General features: G+C 43.1%; 1 protein-coding gene across 4 annotated transcripts in view; it reads right to left on the reverse strand.

Annotated features, from left to right (window-relative positions):
- Positions 1-19,082, reverse strand: part of APP (amyloid beta precursor protein) — a 192,010-nt gene that overhangs the window by 20,935 nt on the left and 151,993 nt on the right. For all 4 annotated transcript variants that reach the window (XM_016197637.2, XM_016197635.2, XM_016197634.2 and 1 more), the window contains one exon: positions 4,551-4,772. In XM_016197637.2, the coding sequence (XP_016053123.2) occupies positions 4,551-4,772 (222 nt within the window). The remainder of the gene's footprint in view (positions 1-4,550; positions 4,773-19,082) is intronic.

The raw sequence follows: 19,082 nt of genomic DNA on the forward strand, positions 1-19,082 counted from the left end.
GCAGCCTCACAAGACCTGCTGCGCCTCGCTGAGAACACTCTAGTATTTTACGGATGCCGTGTAGACAAAGGAGCTGCCTGTGGGCCACAGAGACTTGCTGGTGGCCACACTGCCCTTCCCGGCTGGCCGGCTCAGGCGGTCATAAAAAACAACACGCTCAGACGCTACCAACACAAACGCATTCAGCCAATGATTTCACTATCCCTGAGAAAACAGTGTTAGGAACACCAGCTGCACTTTGGTTTAGCCAGTTCAGTTTTGTGGACTGGAAAAAAACCACAGAATAAAAATCTCTTCAGGCAAATCGCAGCTGGTCGAAGGGCCAGAAATACTGCAAAACCGTGTTTGTGATATGATTATTTTTTTCAATGTAAATTTAAAGAACGTCTGGGTGTCGGACCCTCTATTGGGACATCACTGATTGTTCTTAAGAAAAAAACCCACATTTTTGGGAAGCGTGTGAAGCTCCAGTGATAAGGAGCATATGAACAATGGAAGGAAATCCTTTGAGAATTCTAGATATTTCCAATAGCTCCGTGTGTGAGCGCATGTCTGTAAGATTCACAAGAAACAGGGCTCTGGAAAGAGGGAAAAAAGGGAGACAAGAGGATAGAAAGGGTAAGATTTTACCACACAGGGCAGGACAAAAATAAGTTCACAGTTGTGAGTACATAAAACACAGAATTTATTCTTGTATTGTTACGTATTAATTATTGTATTATTTTCCATATGAATAACTGTAAACCTTTTGCCCCACCCTGTATGTAGCCTGTTATATTAATTAAAAGGATATACCATTTTGGCCATAGAGTGATTCTCCTTGAAACAAGCTGGTAAAACCACTCTAATAAGATCCTGGTTCTATTTGGAGAAAAAAAAACAAAACCTAAAACAAAACCTACCGCTAAACACATACTATGTCACGGGCACTTTGCTAAGAGTTTTACCTGCCACCTCATTTAATGCTCATACCCTAACTTTAGTTAGGAGTTATTATCAGCTTTTTTTTTTTTTTTTTTTTTTTACGGACTAGGAAATAGCCAGAGAGGCTCTGTAACTTGTCCACAATACACAGCAGAGCTGGAATTTAAACTCTGATCCACATCATTCAAAAGTGGGGGGGTGGGAGGAACACTATCCTGGGGGAAAGTGGGGGATGTGGAGGTGGTTTTGGTTGTCACTAGACTGCAGGAGGGAGGGCACTCCTGGCTTTAGTAGATGGGGCCTGGGGATGTTAAATGCCGGGCACGGGGCAGTGCCACAAATAAAAATTGTCCTGTATCCTGTATGATTTCTCATATTTATGATTATGTGAGTCCAGACCTAACTCAGTTTTATAAACAAACACAAAGCATTTTTGCACAGTTCTTACTGTAACATGGATATTCCAGGAGCTCACCACTGGGTTAATTGAGGGAAGACTGTTTTATTTAGGGCTTTCCCAAGAGTTACTCACTATTTTAGAAAATCACGTCACTGCTGCTTGTAGAAGCTGAATCATGGAATCAGCCCTGAAGCAGTTGGCATCTGTATTTGTCACATCCACGTAGGACAGACACCTGACTGTGCCACTAGTAGTCGAGGCTGAACTCTTACATGAGGAAACACTTATTAAAAATTAGATCCCTTATAGTGATTTCCCCCCTAAACTCTGTTAGTCCATTTTAAGATTCATCATTAAGAAGGCTTTTCAAAATGTTATAAAATGGATGTTGGGTCTGGTAACAGTGAGAACCAGAACGCAAGCTCTGGGATTCTGTTATTGCCTCTAATACTTTTATATAAGATTTTCCTGTTTATCAATAACAGATTTTTATTTTACAACAATATCAGCTCTTTGGATCAGGCCTAGGAATGCAATAGCCTGGGTCAAGAATCCAGAAGCACCTGGCAATACCCAAGGGCCTGGTGTATGTGTGTATGTGTATGTGTGTATTTGTGTGTGTCTGTGTGTGTTTCCTCACATTTGTGTGCATGGGTGTTGTCTCCCAGGAACAATTCCACAATGTATGTGTTGTTAGGAATCTGAGCCCAATGGCCACTCTTGGAGTCTATGTCTGAGCAGAGGGGTTTAGTTCATTAGTGTTCTGGGTACCTCCACCAAATTGTATTGTTCTTGGCCTTCCAAAAGTGATCATTTTGGGGAAATCTAGTATAGTTAATCTGATCTTTGTTTGGATTATTTGGCAAGAGGAGGGCAAAGGTGGGAGGGGAATCATTATGGCTTTAGGATTTACTTAGGAAAGTGCTTTGGTGACATGGTTCCTCCTTATCATTTCGACTTAAAAGGAACAATACTTTTTTTTTTCCTAAACAAAATGGATCAGTTTGGATACTATTTAATGTTTTTGATATAGGCAGCATACTTAACAGAATGCATATAATTTTGATGGAGATCTCATATTTGTCTATGAATACATATAAGTCAAGATAAAATGTTTAGGGCATATAAAGGCAGATTTACTTAACTGGTGGTACTACTCATACTACTAATATGATAAGTGCCAAGTTAAATTGACCTTAAAGACACCAAGAAAATGTGTGGGCTGATATTCATATATAAAGCAGTCCAGTTCTCATCCGACAGAGCGAGAAAGTAAAGGGAACATTTGGAATTGAGGAAATGCAGCACCGAGGCTGATACGCAATGCTCTGCTGTTCCATAGCGCACTGCACGGCACTAGGCTCGCTGTGTTTCACGGTAGTCCCTGAGTTTGAAAAGTTAACATAGGGCTTGAGTGTCCTTGATTTCTGTTCAGTTCTGTACATGTACTGTCCACATGTCCAAGAATTTACAACGTTTAAGAGAAATACCACTTATAACAAACGCAGTCATTTCTGTAAACTCATTTTACTGTGCTCTTATTTTAGCTTTGGCTTTCTAAATCTCTTTCTACAAACTTTACCGTAAACAAATTATAATTTTCAGTCGTCGTTGTGTGTGTGTGTGTGTGTGTCTGTGTTCATAAAAATGATTTAGGTAGGTGCTGAAGTATGTTTTACCCTACTTTTCCAAGATCAATAAATAATAGAAAATATTAAATGACTATTTCATTTACAGAAGCTATATATTTGAAAAAAAAATGAAAAGGTCTTAAATTATGAGAAATTGATTAGAAATTCTGTAAAAAAAACAACAAGAGTATAATCTATATATTTAAAATTTTTTCATAAAAAGCTAACTCTTGGACATAAATGACATACCAAACATTTAACATTATTTGCTGTAAAGGACACTAAGCACAGTAATTGTCTACCAGAAAAGTTTGTTAGACTTCAGACGTGTTACCTATTTCTCCCTCAGTCCAACAACTGAATGTAAAATCTAAATGAAAAGAGGAAATCTCGTGTACATTCAATTTACAAATAAGATTGGACATTTTCCACAAACAGTTCTCATTAGGGACTGCATGATGAGGATTTAAATAGCCAAAATGTATCCACCTGTAAAAAATGATTCAATGGCATTCTATCACAATTTAATAAGAAAGTTACTCTGGTCTTTGATAACTAAAGTCCTTAAAATTTTTTCCTCTATGTAAGAATTTTTAACAAATCTTAATTATTTTTATGTCATGAATAATATTGTTGTTCGGATCTGGAATTATCACTATAAGGTATCCTTTTTCAAATTAATAAAACAAATTTGGGGTGATTAATCACATTATGAAATCAGTTTCTATGAAGATTTTTCTGCAATGGTTCTTTAAAAAAACAACTCTCTAGTGCACTGAAGGTCTAATGTTGGATTTAGAGTTAGTCTGAGGAGTAACTAACTGCATTTTGAGTTGTCCACACTACAAATACCCATATTACAAATATTACCACCATCAAAGGTTGCTCCTTTAACAAAGAAAATCACAGGTAAAATCTTAGTATGTTCTTGAAAAACATGCTATTAGTATCTCAAAATCAAGGTGTTCCTGTGTTCAACATTTTATACTTTTGACATGGAAAAAAAAAACACACCCAAGATGCTCTCTTCTAAATAGATATTATTTGAAAGTTTCTACTAAGAAATCTGAAAGAAAGCACATTATCCAATGTGCAAAGTAAGACAAAGAAAATTTTACTTCTCTGCACTGTCACCGGAAAAACCACTTAGAACAACTTGCACCTTAATTTTGACAGCTGCTTTATATTTCACTTTCTAAATACAAAATTGTGGACCTCTTAAGCAAAATTACATTTCATAAGTGTTCTCTATCTTTGCCTTTAACATTTAATGTAATCTGAAGTTTAATGCACTAGAAGAAACAACCAAAATGAAACCTATTTTAGTGCCTTTTAAACCTCCATTTATGCAGGCAGGCCCCACTGAGACTTCTCTCTTCACTTTGTGAACTGTGATTTCCATAATTTCATCGCCTGTCCATTTTCTTCAAAAGTTGGCATTCTAGGCCACTGTCTCATAAACACAAATTGAATACTGGGCTTTCATTCCAGAAGCAACACAATACCTCTCAATCAGAAAGTGTTTTTAAAAATTCATATCAGAAGTCCCCCCCTTCGGGACATTCGAGAGCTGTATATACACCTGGGCCCCTTACCTTCGTTTTCTGTGTTGGCTGGCACAGGGTCGACCGCGAAAGGATGCCAGGGCTGGAGCTCGTCCAGGCTGAACTCTCCGTTCCCGGGAAGCAGCTCCACGGTGGTTTTGGTTTCAGTCAAGGACGGCATGAGAGCATCATTTCCATAACTGATTCTTGGTTCACTGATCATGTTGGCCAAGACGTCGTCCGAGTAGTTCTGCTCCTTCTGCAGCAGTTCATCTGAAACAAGACAAAGCCACGCATGATCTCATGGAGAGCCACGAGGCGGTACCGTTATCATATCCATTTCACAGATGTGAAAGCTGAGGCGCATGGTAGTTAAGCCACGTGTGCAAAGTCATAGCTAGCAAGTGCCCAAGGCGGGATGCGAGCCCAGGGAGAATGGCTTAGGCCCGGGCTGACGCTCCTTCCAGTGGGGAAAGGCCTGGAGAGCTAACTGGTCATTTCCTCCTCCTACAGTTAGATTCTCCCAGTAAACTATGATCCTCGGGCACCAACAGTGTGCTTTGGTGATGTGCATGCCGCAGTATACAGGGGCATTTCTTTCACGCCAAAGGACAAACCCAGTGAATCCCCAGCCTTTCTCTGAACACGTGTAATAACCAGAGCAGCCTAACAGATGGGCAGCCTGCTTCGTTCTCGAATAGTTCGCAGTTTTGCCTTGAACAAGTCTGTCTTCCCCAAAGGCTCCCCTGGCTGCTGCATGATCTATGTTCTGAGGCGACAGAGAAACAGTCCCCTTGCCCTACGGTTGTGGCCTTGCACACGCGGAGCTCTGCTCCAGCCTCCTCTTCCAAGGACTAAAAGTACCTCCCTCCCAACATGCCTCATGTGATCTCGAAGCAAATATTCTGCCTTAATCTTCAGCTGCTTCTTTTTTTGAAAAGTGCTATCAGTTACCCTTTATCAAAGTGACTAAACAAATTCAACTTTAAGGAACATAACTGACATGCTTGAAGTTCTTGTAGACTAGTGAATATTCCCAAATTATATATTTCATTATTGAAATGCATTTTTATAGGAAAAAAAAGCTTGGAATATAACCTTATACCCGTGTAATTATTGCTTTAAAAACAGGGTATCGCAAGATGTGCGAATCTCCTATTGTGTCGCCAAAGATTCACCAGGTTTTTCTGTGTGAGATATTTTTAAAAATTAGACACTCATAAGTAGCACATGCGCTACCAACAATATTAGATTAATCAGAATATCTTATTTTCCAGTCATAACTCTGTTAAGAGTTTACCGTATTATATATTTCAAACCAATCATTGGTTAGTACTATGCTGTAGAAAATACAGAAAATAGAATCAGGATTTAAATTTGATTTGTAATATTTTACTATCATCTTTCACATTCTCCTGTAAATTGAAAAAAAAATTATCTGAAAAATTAAAATTCTGTTCAAATGTATCTATTAAAACAATTTGACAGAATAGCATTAACGCACGAGATTAATATCCTTGTATGGAGTTGGTTTTATTGCAAGATATTATTTTAAACGATGAAATCCCAAGCAAATCAGTTCTTTTGAAGTCTAATTTGAGCCATAATATATATCTACCCACCGCGGGCCATTCTAAAATTCAATATCTGATGCTCGCAATGACCTTTCCCACATGGATAAAAGGCCCCATTAGATTTCTTCCAACTTTTTCATGTCTTACCAGAGTCACAGGTAATGGCTAATAACTTAGCCAGTGTCTGCTTCAACAGATTAAATCGGCACTTCTTTTATATAAATCTTATGCTTGTGCCTGTTAAACACTTAAAATATTAAAGAAGGATCTTCTGGAATAATTACTGGTGCTTACTCGTTCATCTTGAAGGGGGATAACCTTCATCATGACCTGCTTTTGGCTCCACCATGCTGCTCTCGGTGCCTTCAGGCATTATCATCGCTTTCTCTGTCGGCAAGGGGTTTCTCTTTGTCTTGCCTACGCAGTTACTAAGCTTGTTCCTCCTGACTTCTTTGGCGATTGAATTCAATCGTCAAAGGGCAATGATTCAATCACTCATGCCTATGTATTGAAACCTCCATAAAAACCCCAAAGGACAGGTTCAGAGAGATTCCAGGTTGGTGAGCACATGGAGATGCAGGGAGAGGGATGCCCGGGAGAGGGCATGGATGCTCAGCACCCTTCCTCCACACTGTGTCCTGTGCATCTCTTCCACCTGGCTGTTCCTTTTAGAATAGACTGATCTAGTGAGGAAAATGTTTCTCTGTGTTCTGGGAGCCACTCTAGATTAATAGAACCCGAGGAGGTGGTGGGTGGAAGATCCAGTTTATAACTGGCCATCAGAAGCCCAGGTGACAATCTAGATTTGCTATTGACTATGGTTGGGGGGGGGGGAGTCTTGTGGGCCTGGTCTTTTACCTGTGGGATCTGCCACTGTCTCCAGATAAACAGTGTCAGAACTGGGTTGAAGTGTAGGACACTCAGCTGATGCTGGAGAATTGCTTGGTGCGGGGGGGAACCCGCACATCAGAATCGGTGTCAGGATCGTAACACCACAGCTCTCAGACTGAGCGTCCCAGACGTCCTGGATTATCCCCAACTGATCATGCATTCCCATCAGGACACCTTTGTTCTCTGTTCCTGCCACCCGAGAGGCCCATCTCTGATGATCTAAAGTATATGAGCTCTCTCAAGGCCACCTTGAATATTCCCATCCTCTGAGATCCTCCGCAGACTTTACGAGACGGGCATTCTGATCTCCACAGGACAGGAGACAGGCTGGGAGGCGTGAACAAATTGCTTCAAGATCCCAGGGCCTGTAAGCGTTCGTGTTGACACCCAGGTCCTGGGCACAGTGCCGGCCACAGGAGGGCTCCCTGAGTCTCCTCACGGGAACGATCATGCACCGAGTAGACGGAGGACCCAGGCAGCACGAGCGTAACTCTGCTCCACAATGCCTTCCGCTCTGACAGGCTGCAACTCAAACGCCACTGGCCCCTGGAATGAGTATTGCTCTGTCCCCTCAAATAGGCATTTCCCAGGCATGGCAGCTGGAGGGAGGGCTGTACCCACCTCAGCCATGGAGGTAAAAAGGTGGAGTAGGCAACTGTCCCAGTGGAAAATCTTACGTCTGTACTTCATAAAATATCCAGGGCATTTCGAGTTGTGGCAAATCGTGGGGCTCCCTTTTCTCTTTTTTTCTCTTGTACCACTGGCAGGAAATTTCCTCCAAATGGCTATTCAAATGTTGAGCCCCACAGGGGTTACTCTTCCTGGTTTAGTATTATATTCATTTTCAGAAAATGACAGAAATAGTCAAGAAAAGTTATATATATATTTTTGGCAAAGTGAAAACCACTTAGGCTTTTATGTTTGGTACAAAGTGGCGGAAATCCACATTCCCATGTCAATTAAACAGGAGAGATTCAGAAACCACCACCTCTGGTGATCTCATGTGGAACAAAGAAAGTCAGTGTGGTTTTAAGGGACAAAAAGAGGTAGAGGGAATGATGGATTTCTGTTAGCTGGAGTGGGATTCAATTTTGAACAGTGCAGGGCAGCCAGCTACCTCTTGATATTATTAAGGGCTCAGGATTGTACCAATGGCTAACACGATTGGCAACGGGCAATTCTGCCTGTGATTAAAAAATCCAGAGCCAAATATGATTATGTCATTGCTCATTTGGAGTGGGGCTTCATTTTTGGATTCTGTGGTGAGACTAATCACACCAAAGCCACACTTCTATGTGGGTGGCCCTGCTGGATTATCTTTTTACTAGAATTAATGCAATATTTTATTAAAATGCTTTGATGGCATGGATTGGGGATTTCCAAAGCTTTCAAACATCTGCGTTTGCCAAACTGCCGTGTTACCTCTGCAGTAAAATATTTTCTTCCATGACTACCCAGGCACATGGGCTTTGCAGTTAAAAGTGGAGATACTTAACTGAGTTCCCCCTACTGGGGATCAAGCCCGCAACCCGGGCATGTGCCCTGACCAGGCATTGAACCGTGATCTCCTGGATCCTAGGTCGATCGATGCTCAACCACTGAGCCAAGCTGGCTGGGCAGAGATACTTAATTTCAAATACTAAACATCCAACAAAAACCTCAACAGCTTGCCTTTCTAAAAATGTGTTGAGGATGTAAAGGAGAAATACTTCATCACAAAGAGAACAAAAATATTTAAAATATGGCAAAGAAACTAACATGAAAAGAAACACCCAAAAGCAATTTTATCTTGTTCAAATGACTAAAATGGTTTGTTTTCATAAAAGCAACAGACTTCCATGATTTTGGAGAGAAATAGCCTCATAAAAGAGCTGCTCAATGGGAAACAGATGAATTCTAATGTTCTTCTCTTAATTATTAATCTACCAGTCAAGCTCCTTCTAAAAATTTAACTGCCACATTTTAGGATTCAAGAAAATAAAGTTTACAAGCATGAGATCAGCTCTCTTTTACAAGCTTCGGTTGTAATTACTGGACCACCTCTGCCATCCTTTGACCACATTTGGGGTGGAGAGGACACTTTCCCAATCACAGAGGAGGTTTGGCCTCGCATGGGCCCGTGTAGGACACAGCTAGCAAAGGTCTGACGTGGAGGCTGGTGTGAGCCTCGGGGCCCCTGGGCTCACTGCTTTTTCTTTTGTACGGGATTGAAGCGGCATTGCTGTTACTAATATCTTTCCATTTTCTGAGTCTTCTGCTTCCTGGTACAAAAATACGTATTTATCAGCAGCCTTTCCCCCAGATGGAAATTTCCTTTGAAACTTATCTAACAGGGGACTCTCCTATGACCAATTCTCGTCTCGTAAAGAAATATTTCCTTAGGCATCAGAGAGGACCGAGGACTACGCCTCTGTACAAAGTGCTCCTAGCCCTCCCCCCTGCCCCAGCCGCCACGCTGCACGGAGGTGTTGCTAAAGGGGTGTGACTGTTCCCCATCTAGACGCTCTACTATAAACTGCCCCCCATTCTCGGCATTTTGCCCATGCCAGCGCCGGGAGTTCGGACTGAATTTTTCAGTCACAGTTCCGTGCATGTCTGACCCACGGCCCAGCCTACAACTGCCAACTGTTCGTCAGGCTCAGCCTCCACGGGCTCCGAAACTCCCGAAGCCTTGCGTTCCTCACCCACGGAATTGGGGGAGCTTGGAAGACGGTCTTTGCAGGTCCTTCCCTTTGAATCCTGTTGTCTCTATGCGTGGGGGTCCTCTGGGAGCTTGTGGCAATGCAGAGTCCCAGGTCCCACCTGGGGCCAGGGAAACAGACCGCTGGCGAACGTGATCCCCAGGCGACTCTTACGCACATTACGGCCTGACCACAGCTGTACAGAGGCACAGCCACACAAAGGCCGCAGGTGTCCCTTTCATAAAAATCAGGCTCAAACCCAAACAAGCTGAGAACGAGGGTGGCCAAGAAAGAACCCTGGCAGAAGAAACCTTACTCCGAAATCCCTCCAAGTCATTTGTAGAACCCAATCCTTTGAGGCCATCATTCAAGGTGACATTTCAATACCACAGGGAAGGAAGGACTACTTATGAATTTCTGTTTTTTCCAGACCATTTGTCAGGCAGGAAGTGACATAGGAGCCAGAGCAGGGAAGGGTTCAGGAAGCGTGTGTTACTCAGACTCTGAGAGAAAGAATGTAAGAGTGTAGAGGGCACCACTGCCGGGCTCTCCCCTCCTGAAGACCAACCCTAGCCGGAGCACACCTACTTCTAGGCACCGACTTGCTTATAGCGCAGTGGAGCAGCTGTTTGAAATGCTGATTTGGGGGAGAACCTTTGTGGCCTTCAAGTGATTACTGTAATTAGGATATTTTGATCGCTGGGACAGCCCGACTGTGATGGACTGTCATGTGAGGACATCCTGATAGCTTGAGATCAGCTGCACCCATGACACCTTCTTCTGGGGCCTCTTCACATCCACTACCTCATTTGATATCCACTACAATCTTTGTGCTGGGATTACCACCCCCACTGACAGTTAAGCCAACTGTGACATCCACCTTGAGAAATACATTTAAAGTCATCAAGTGGTAGAACTGAGATCTGAACCTAAGTATCTCGATTCCCAGTGCAACCTTCTCATGATTCCTTGAAAAATTCCATTTTATGGAGAGCCTGGCTATTTAATCTGATTAGTAACTAATATAATAGAAATGTACAAACTCCTATCATGACCTGTCATCCTGTTTGGCATATGTTATTGATGGATTTAGAAAGTGATGAATGCAATGGTATTTTGTTATTCCTATGAGGAAACCATAGTCCAAAGTCACAGAGCAGAGCTGAGAGCCAGGGATTTCCCACTTGTTACAACCATGTGCTGCTCCCTTATCTAAGCCAGGCCTTACCTGTCCCTTCCATTTGACAGCCCATCCTCGACAGCAGTTCCCTTCTGAACACCTATCGCCTTTCAATTTCCCTTCTGGAAGATGGGCAAAAATATGATAGGTACACAAACTGTTATTAGGTTTCACCAATTTGGAGTCAAATTCAAGATAATTTAAACTCCTTGAGATCTTGAGCTAATTAATGGTCGATTCTGCATACTCAGTCATCCTAAACATCTCTTTGCATCAGGGGTGCAGCAACTAGACAACTTCATGGCCAACAGGGACAGGGAGCCCTGCATGATGCTGCCGCATTTTCCAACTTGGGAAAAAATTTATAGACATAGTCTCATCCCAGAGCAATGCTGCTCCACAAATCTAGTTTTTACTTTGACCTCCAGAAAACTGGGTCAGTCCTCTTATTTTTAGCCACACCATCAATCTTCAAAACCTCTCACAGTCTTAAAATTCAGCCTCCATGTCTGAATCTGAGTTTATTTTTCTTTTAGAGCTTCTTGGACACAAACTTTAAATGGAGCATGCTTTGCCCACTTATGACAACAAAGTGTCCCCAGAGGGGATACAAACAGGGCTACGCATCGCTGTGAGAATATCCCTCATGGCAAGTGACATTTTCCTGAAGCACCATGTGCCTGACTTAAGACCGAGGGTATAGAAAAAGTCCCTTTTCATTTCGGATAAGTTTCCTCCAGACTTTTAAACATCGTAGATCAAACAACTTAGTCCTACCAATGGCACTGGTCAGAAATCAAGATAAAAGTCAGGAGGTCCCCCAGCATCTGAAAAGAGATGAAAGGGTTCCTTCTTCCTGTTTACTTGTGGAGTCTGTGCCAACGTCCAGATCCTATTTCTGGTTACATCAGGAGTCCTGCTTCAGCCTGGGTCGTCGGGAGCCTAAGCAGTCCCAAGGGGAAAACGCTTCTAACGTATACACCAAAACCCATGTTTATTTATTATAGAAAGAATTTCTGAAGCTATGCCACGCTGAGATTGTAATTCACGCATATAAATCAATGTCCTTTTGAGGAAACACATACTGAAGACTTAGGATGTAAAGGGCCAATGTGTCTGCAAGTTAGTTTCAAAGCCAGGACTTTTTTGTAATATTTTCAGAACTTTTCTTTAAGTCTGGAATTGTATTAATATTAAAAAGTTCAGTCCTGCAGAGCTAAAACTGGAGCGCCAGCTTTAACCTGTATATATCTGGATTTTTCCACTGTCAACATATATAGTGAACATGCATATATGACCACTGGCATAAGCAGATACAAGGTACATATCCTGTACAAACGAAAATAAAAATGAGTGATTTTTATGTCTCCTCTCCCCTAAATATAAGTCAGTTATTTCATGTGGTTTTCAAGCCTGGAGACAGTGGTCTCTTCACATGCTAGAGGAAAAACTGGCCGTCCTTTTATGGCTAAGCTCAAGGAGTTTCAAGCTAATTATGACCATGTGGAATTCTCCCTTCAAACATGTCTTCAAGGGCCTACCCCTGCGGCATAAACGGGGACTTGACTGCGATCCTTCTTTTATAGGAAAACCTAACAGTTGCTACTAATTACAAGAGTAACAAATTCAGTGCCAAAAAAAGTAGAAAACAAAAGAAATGACAATTCACTTGCAATCCCACCACCAGAGAGAACCAGGAGAAACATTTAAAAAAATAGTTTTACCCTTTACAGAGCCGGTTACTTCATCTCTTCCCACCACCGCTTTATGGCCTAAGTTTTACGACTGTGGTCAACGAGAATACGCGCGGTGAGGCTGCTACGCACGCAGAGGCCCCGGGGACTGGGAATGGCAGGTTCCAGGGCACGGGTGGAATCGCGAGGGGGAATTTTTCTCCTGTTTCACTGTACACTATGTATTTCTCAGTTTTCTGGTTGTTTTGCACAGTTGGCACAGTTTTTTGTTTGTTTGTTTTTACTTCTAAGTTCTCAGATACAGAGTAAATTGGAAAAATGAAATAAACCTGGTTTGAAAAAAAATAAAATAAGACCTGGGTCAGTATCACATTTCATGTTTACAAAAACTGCTGATGCCTTTAGTGAGCACAAAAGTAAAATGATGAAGATGATTTTTGAAAAAATACTCAAATAACAGTTTTACTGCCTTTGCATATATTTTAACAAAGGCAAAGTTGTTTGGGCAACTCCATACAATCTGAGCCCATCCTCTCCTGGAGCCTTCTCTGCTGGTGTTGTGGTGTCTGGGCATCAATCCATAATGTCCCCTTTTTCCACCTCAGCTCTGCACCAATTCAGAGAGCAGGACGAGATGAAAGCATCACCTTTACTTCTAATACAGGCCAGGCCCTTACTAGCTCACATGGCTGGTCAAGCCGTGTGCAGACTGGATTTCAGCTTCAACTTGTAGCCTCAGTTGCACCTGCCGAGAAAGGGAGTGTGAGGGAGTGTGAGGGATGCCCCTACGGCTGGGCCCTGTCCAACCTGCACAGTGTAAGCCCTGGTCCTTTCCCGAACTTGTGAGAGCCTATCTTACCTGGGTAACTGCTATCCTGGGGGGGGGGCCAAAGGAAACCAAAGGAATGGGAAATGGCCCCTCTCAACAGCTACCAACCATTCTCTGCTATGCTCTGAAGAAAGTGCATTTCAACTGATTCACCTGATAAATGCTTAATTGACGGATTTTATCTTTAGAAGGACATAAAGTATTGGTTAGCAAGGCTGGTGAGCTCGTGTTAGAAAGCAAAAGTGTCTACATCCATACAGAGTCAGTTATAAGGGGAACAGGAAAGGGTGTGAGTAAGATCAGCACAAATACAAATATAATACAAATGTAAATATATATGTATTACAAGGGAGGGCGAGCTTCTGTTTCTGCAGACATCACAGCATGTATGTACACATGATAGCTCGTTGGAAATGTTTATTTACACAGATTAAAAAAACAGCCCTCTATGCTCTCCTGCACCCTGGCCTATTTGTGTTTTCTTTAACACAAAACCTGCTCTGCAGCGCACAATTCTAGAAGAGCAATGGTCCCTTCTCTTCTGCATGAGCTGATTTATGTTTTCACTTAACAATGCAGGGGAAGCCGAGCCTGGTGACGGAAAGTGCTTGGCACCTGGGGCTCGGAGATGGATGGAGAGTGTCTGTCTTCAGGGACGCATTAACAGTGCAGGAGTGGGGGAGGCTGGAAGGACTCACTTTAAGGAAAATACTCTGGGGCCAAGAAAAAGAAAACCATCTTATCATTAATTAATGAGCTCATTCATTCATTTATTCACTCATTCAACTGTTTGGGAATCCAACCATCTACCATCTTCCAGGCCAGCGCAGGCAATAACTAAGGCCATTTCTTTTTACTCAGAGCCCATGGCCCAGAGGAAAGATGGGCATAAAAATAATTCCAATGCAAGTGCAAGGTAAACAGTCTGAACATAGTGAAAAACACAAAGCTGGGATTTGGGGGCTGGGGACAGTGATATTGCAGATTTGCTAAGGAAGAGACATAAGTGCATGTGCCAAGGCAGAGCTGGGATGCTGCCGGCTGTTGGGACACAGAGGCAGTGAACAGAAAGCAGCTTAAACGGAAACCAGAAGTTGAAGTTTGTGGGATACAGAGCACAGAACACTCCGGCCTGCGCCAGGAGTAAGCAATTAGCAGAATCTGGACTATGGGAATTCTACGCGCTGAGCGGCCAGCAGTTAATTAACAGGTAAATTATTAAGAAAAAAGAAGGGATGGAGGGAAAATCTGGGGATTATAAGATACTTAAGTGATGTGTCAACATGAAAGAAAGGGGGAGGAGACAATGGGTAAAACGCATACTGAGTGATTAAGCCAGAAAGGCATCCAAGGAGGAGATACAAGGAAGGACGGTGTTACCGTGAGGGGGTGGGGTGCGAGGGGAGGCTGTGGCTAGGACAAGTAAAGGGGTAACCGGTGGCTGGTAATGTTCTTAGTCTTGACCTGCACTTTGCCTATTAGAAGAGCTAATACAGGGCACAAGCACAGGTTTTACTCAGTCTTGTCGAGTTTACAGGATTCCAACACTTCACAGGAGACATGCTGGAGCCACTGAAAATATGGGCATGGACAGCACGTCTATGACCAAACAGCCCACAGGGAAGACTAGGGTGAAACGGGGGTCTCCCGGATTCCAGAAGAATTCCAGGGGTTTCTTGGGGAAAAGCCCACATTAGATTCCCCTCAAGGGATTCATTGTGTATTGAATTCTGCTAGAGAATGAATAGCTCCACCCACAGCGAAGTGCCATGTCTTTGATGAAAATTCTTACAGTGTCTAAAAGCAGTGCTTACCAATAACACCAGACTGCTGGTCATTGCTAAGACTGTAAGGAGCAGGGTATTTCATACCCAAATAAAGAGTTATGGGTCTTTTTCCCCTTAAATCATTTCAATGTTAGCATCCATGAGGTGATTAAAAAAAAAAGGCAAACATTCTTTTATTCTACAAAGAAAAAAGGAAAAAAATTGTGTAGGAGATGAAAAATAAAGCAGACTCAACCTTTTTGCCAATTTAACCTGGGATATATGTTCTCTTCAGACAGCGGTGAAGCGAAACGGGTGGTATCACCGAGGCCAGCTCTGCGTCAAGCTGTCTTGTGAACCACGGATCCTGGTGCCAGAAGGTGTGTTCCATCAAACGTGCTGGAAACGTACCCCAGAGGACCACTTCCTCACCAAGGATGGCTAACCCATCCCACTGCCCAAAGCAAGTGCTTTCCACGATGCTCAGCTTCTGGCTTCCTAGGGAGACCTTCCCCCCGACTTTCCTTGTCATCACTGCCCAGTCTCAGCACTAGACCTCATGCAAGCCCCTGGTGCTTTTCCAGTTGAAAATTTACAAGCACTTCTAGTAATTTCCTTTCTTTAAAAATGTTGCTTAAAAACGTTATTTTCATCTCAGCACAGTTAACCTTTTTTCTACCCTGCTCTGAAAAAAAAAGTAAAAACAAACCCAGACTTCATCTCAAATTATAATACACTATATAATTATCAATTTTCATCTCTGATTTCTACTCTTTACTTTTTACATAATCAGATTAAAAATATAACTACCATTCTTGAAATATATAGTATTAAAACACTATCACCTTCAATGTTATGTAATTAATTCAGCTCAAAGTTTAGAGCCCTCTCCACTAATTACCATAGTGCTCCAACAGCCTTTTTTTAGTGATGTAAGCAATCTTTATTTGAATAAACTTTAAGCTCAAGAACAAATTAAAAAATGATTCACATTACGGTGCATTTATATATGTCTTTTCACCTTCCAAGTGCAGTAAACATTAATTAACCCTGGGAAATTAAAACAGCCACAGTTTACAAATTTACTCATTAATCAGCCTCAAGCAAATGCAAAGCATTTAAAGACTTTCACAATTTGTACCAATTAAATATGGAAATTACTTTTTTTAAACAAAGAGATCATCAATTCAAGACAAGCAGTCCTTTGACTTAAATTTGATAATGTTTCAGAAAGAAACGTGGTCAATTTTTCAAATTCGTAGAAGTCAAGGGAAAGGAAAAATTAAACTGCCTGTTATGGGTTGAATTCTGTTCCCCCAAAAAGGTACGTTGAAGTCCTCATCCCCAGTACCTGTGAATGTGACCTCATTTGGAAACAGGATCTTTGCTGATGTAATCAAGTAAAGATGAGATCAGACTAGAATAAGATAGGACCTCAATCCGATATGGAGTAGGGGGGACCCTACTGGAGTAAGGTGGGTCTTGATGATACAGAGGAAGGCACACGGAGACAGAGAGAGAATGCTACCTGAAGGGGGGGGCAGAGATGGGAGTGACTATCGACAAGCCAATGCCAAGGATGGCAGGCAGCACCAGAAACAAGACAAAGTGGAGCAGGTTCTCCTTCAGGGGGAGCATGGCCCTGCGGACTCCCTGATTTTGGACTTCTAGCTCCAGAATAATGAGAGAATAAACTGTTGTTTTAGGCCACCCGGTTTGGAGTCATTTGTTACAGCTGCCCTAGGAAACTAGTGCACTGCCCATAAGTGAATATTAGCCATTTGCTGGTAAGATAACCATTTCTGGCTATCATAACTGCACTGGAGTAGGGTGTGGCTTCTTAGTAATCTTACATTCAAGGCTGGGATTGGTAGATAAAGGGAGAGGAATGAAAGAGCTCTACCATCCAGGAGTTTAACTTAGTTCCATTAGTGCAGAGATGTTCACTCCTCAAACACCAGAACACGTTTCAGTGGAAACGAAACGCTTCTTGGTTTCAGCTCTCAGCTCCTCTCTTCCAACACTCCTCTACAGGGAACACTACCCACCGGCCTTTCTTGACCCTCAGTGGCTGCACGTCTTATCCGGGTAAGACCATGGGAATTTTGGGCACCAGTGTCACCTCTTAAGCTCAGCAAGGAAGTAGAAGGGCTTCGGTTTCAAACACCCTGGAAACACAGAGGTTATGTCATATCCTCTCTAAGAAGCCAGAAGCTGAGCTGTCCCTGGCAGCAAAATGCATGACCAATGCCTGTCCGGTGTAAGGTGTTACTAACTCCAGGGTGACAGCACTCCAAAGTCTAACGCCAGACTGAGTCTGCTGTCATTCCTACGCTCAGCAGCTGGGCTGAGCGAAGCTGGGACAGCTGGGGTCATCTGCACAATTCAACCTATCAAGTTCACTTTAGGGGTCATATTTGACAAGCTGATCTTAACAAAAAAATTCTTCAGGAGCCTCAAAGAGAATAGATAAATTAGTAAAAAGACAAGTTTTCAAAATCTATCAAGTCTCTCCAGATCAAGCATATGCTTTATGACACAGAGGCCTTACATTTGAAATTCGTGAAGGCAGAGTGAAGGCTGCTGAAGTGAAACCTGGTTTCGCTGACTTAGGGTGCAGAAGCAGGAAACATGTATTTCATGGCTCCTCTGGCTTTCGGGGGATAAAGAACCCATCCATGTGCACTGCATAGATGATAGCTGAGCTCTGAGGGGCCTTTCACATCTTAGGACTTACAGGAACCAAACCGAAGATGTCAGCAAATGCCAGATACTCTTCTCTGCCTACTGGCGGACGGCACCAAGGCGCAGAAACCACGCGGGGCAGCAGAGACGGCCCAAGGTATGGCTGGAGTTCCTCAGCTCATCGCAGTCGCTCCCCTACTGGTGGGTTCCAAGGACATAAAGCCAAAAGCATTACCTTTTTTCACACTCAAGTACTGGGGGACCTGCTCTGATTTCTGAAGGCACTTGCCAAGACGTGTTGAACCCCATGGGCCTCGACCATTTTTATGGTGCAGTCACAGTCTCTGATTTGGATCAAGCCACGTAACTCCCCATAATCCTTCACCTGAAAACTGAGGCCTGGGTCCACCTTCCTGTTCCATGTGCAGGAGGCGTGGGCAGCAGCCGGGGGACTCAGGTCCACCCTGAATGAGGGGAGGGACCCATCTCCTCGTTTCACATCAGAGATCGAGGAAGCACAGTCTTGCTGACGGACGATGCCATGTTCAACAGATAGGGCCTTTTTTTGGGGGGGGGGGGGGATAACTGTTTTAGTGCACCCACAGACCGTCACGCCTTAATTCCTCTTCTTATACCTGAACTGGGTACTTCAGGTATAAGAAGGCAGAGCCCTTAAGATGGAGAGAAAGCACTCAAGTGTCGAGGAACTGGATTTCTGCCCAAAGGAAGGTGAGGGAATGAAGCCGACTTAGCCTGCGAGCTGTAAATACACTGCGGCGGGGCCGACGTATCTAAAAAGAAACTTCCCGTAGCCTCCGCCCATTCCTGCTTTTCTTGAAACAGCTCCCCCCCATTTTCCTCATAATAGCTGACATTGCCAACAGCATCTGGAAACTGTTCAAGTCTGATTCTTAGCAGAAAAGTGAGGGGCTATTTATACGAAGGTTACTATCCTCAAAACACTTAAATGTGGTTGGTCCGCTCCAAGTAATCATTCTCAGTATGAAAAAAATTGCTGAGAACTAACTTCTAGAAGTCGTTTTGGCTGACATCAAGCCCCCTAACAGACAGGAGGGGAGGGCAGCAATGGTGTGTTAGGAAGGGTCGCCTTTTCCCCAGAATAGCGGGAAACCGAGGGCTCTGGGGCCACAGGAGAGGGTACAGTCCCGGGAGAGACAGATGGCCTAACGCTCGCTGATTACACTCACGCTGGCGGCTGAGACCATTTCCACCTGAGCTTCCCCAAATGCTGCATTTAATTCCCCTAGAATTTTAGGGACATG

The sequence above is a fragment of the Miniopterus natalensis genome, chromosome 6 (assembly GCF_054644295.1).
Source record: "Miniopterus natalensis isolate mMinNat1 chromosome 6, mMinNat1.hap1, whole genome shotgun sequence".
Lineage (NCBI taxonomy): Eukaryota > Metazoa > Chordata > Mammalia > Chiroptera > Miniopteridae > Miniopterus > Miniopterus natalensis.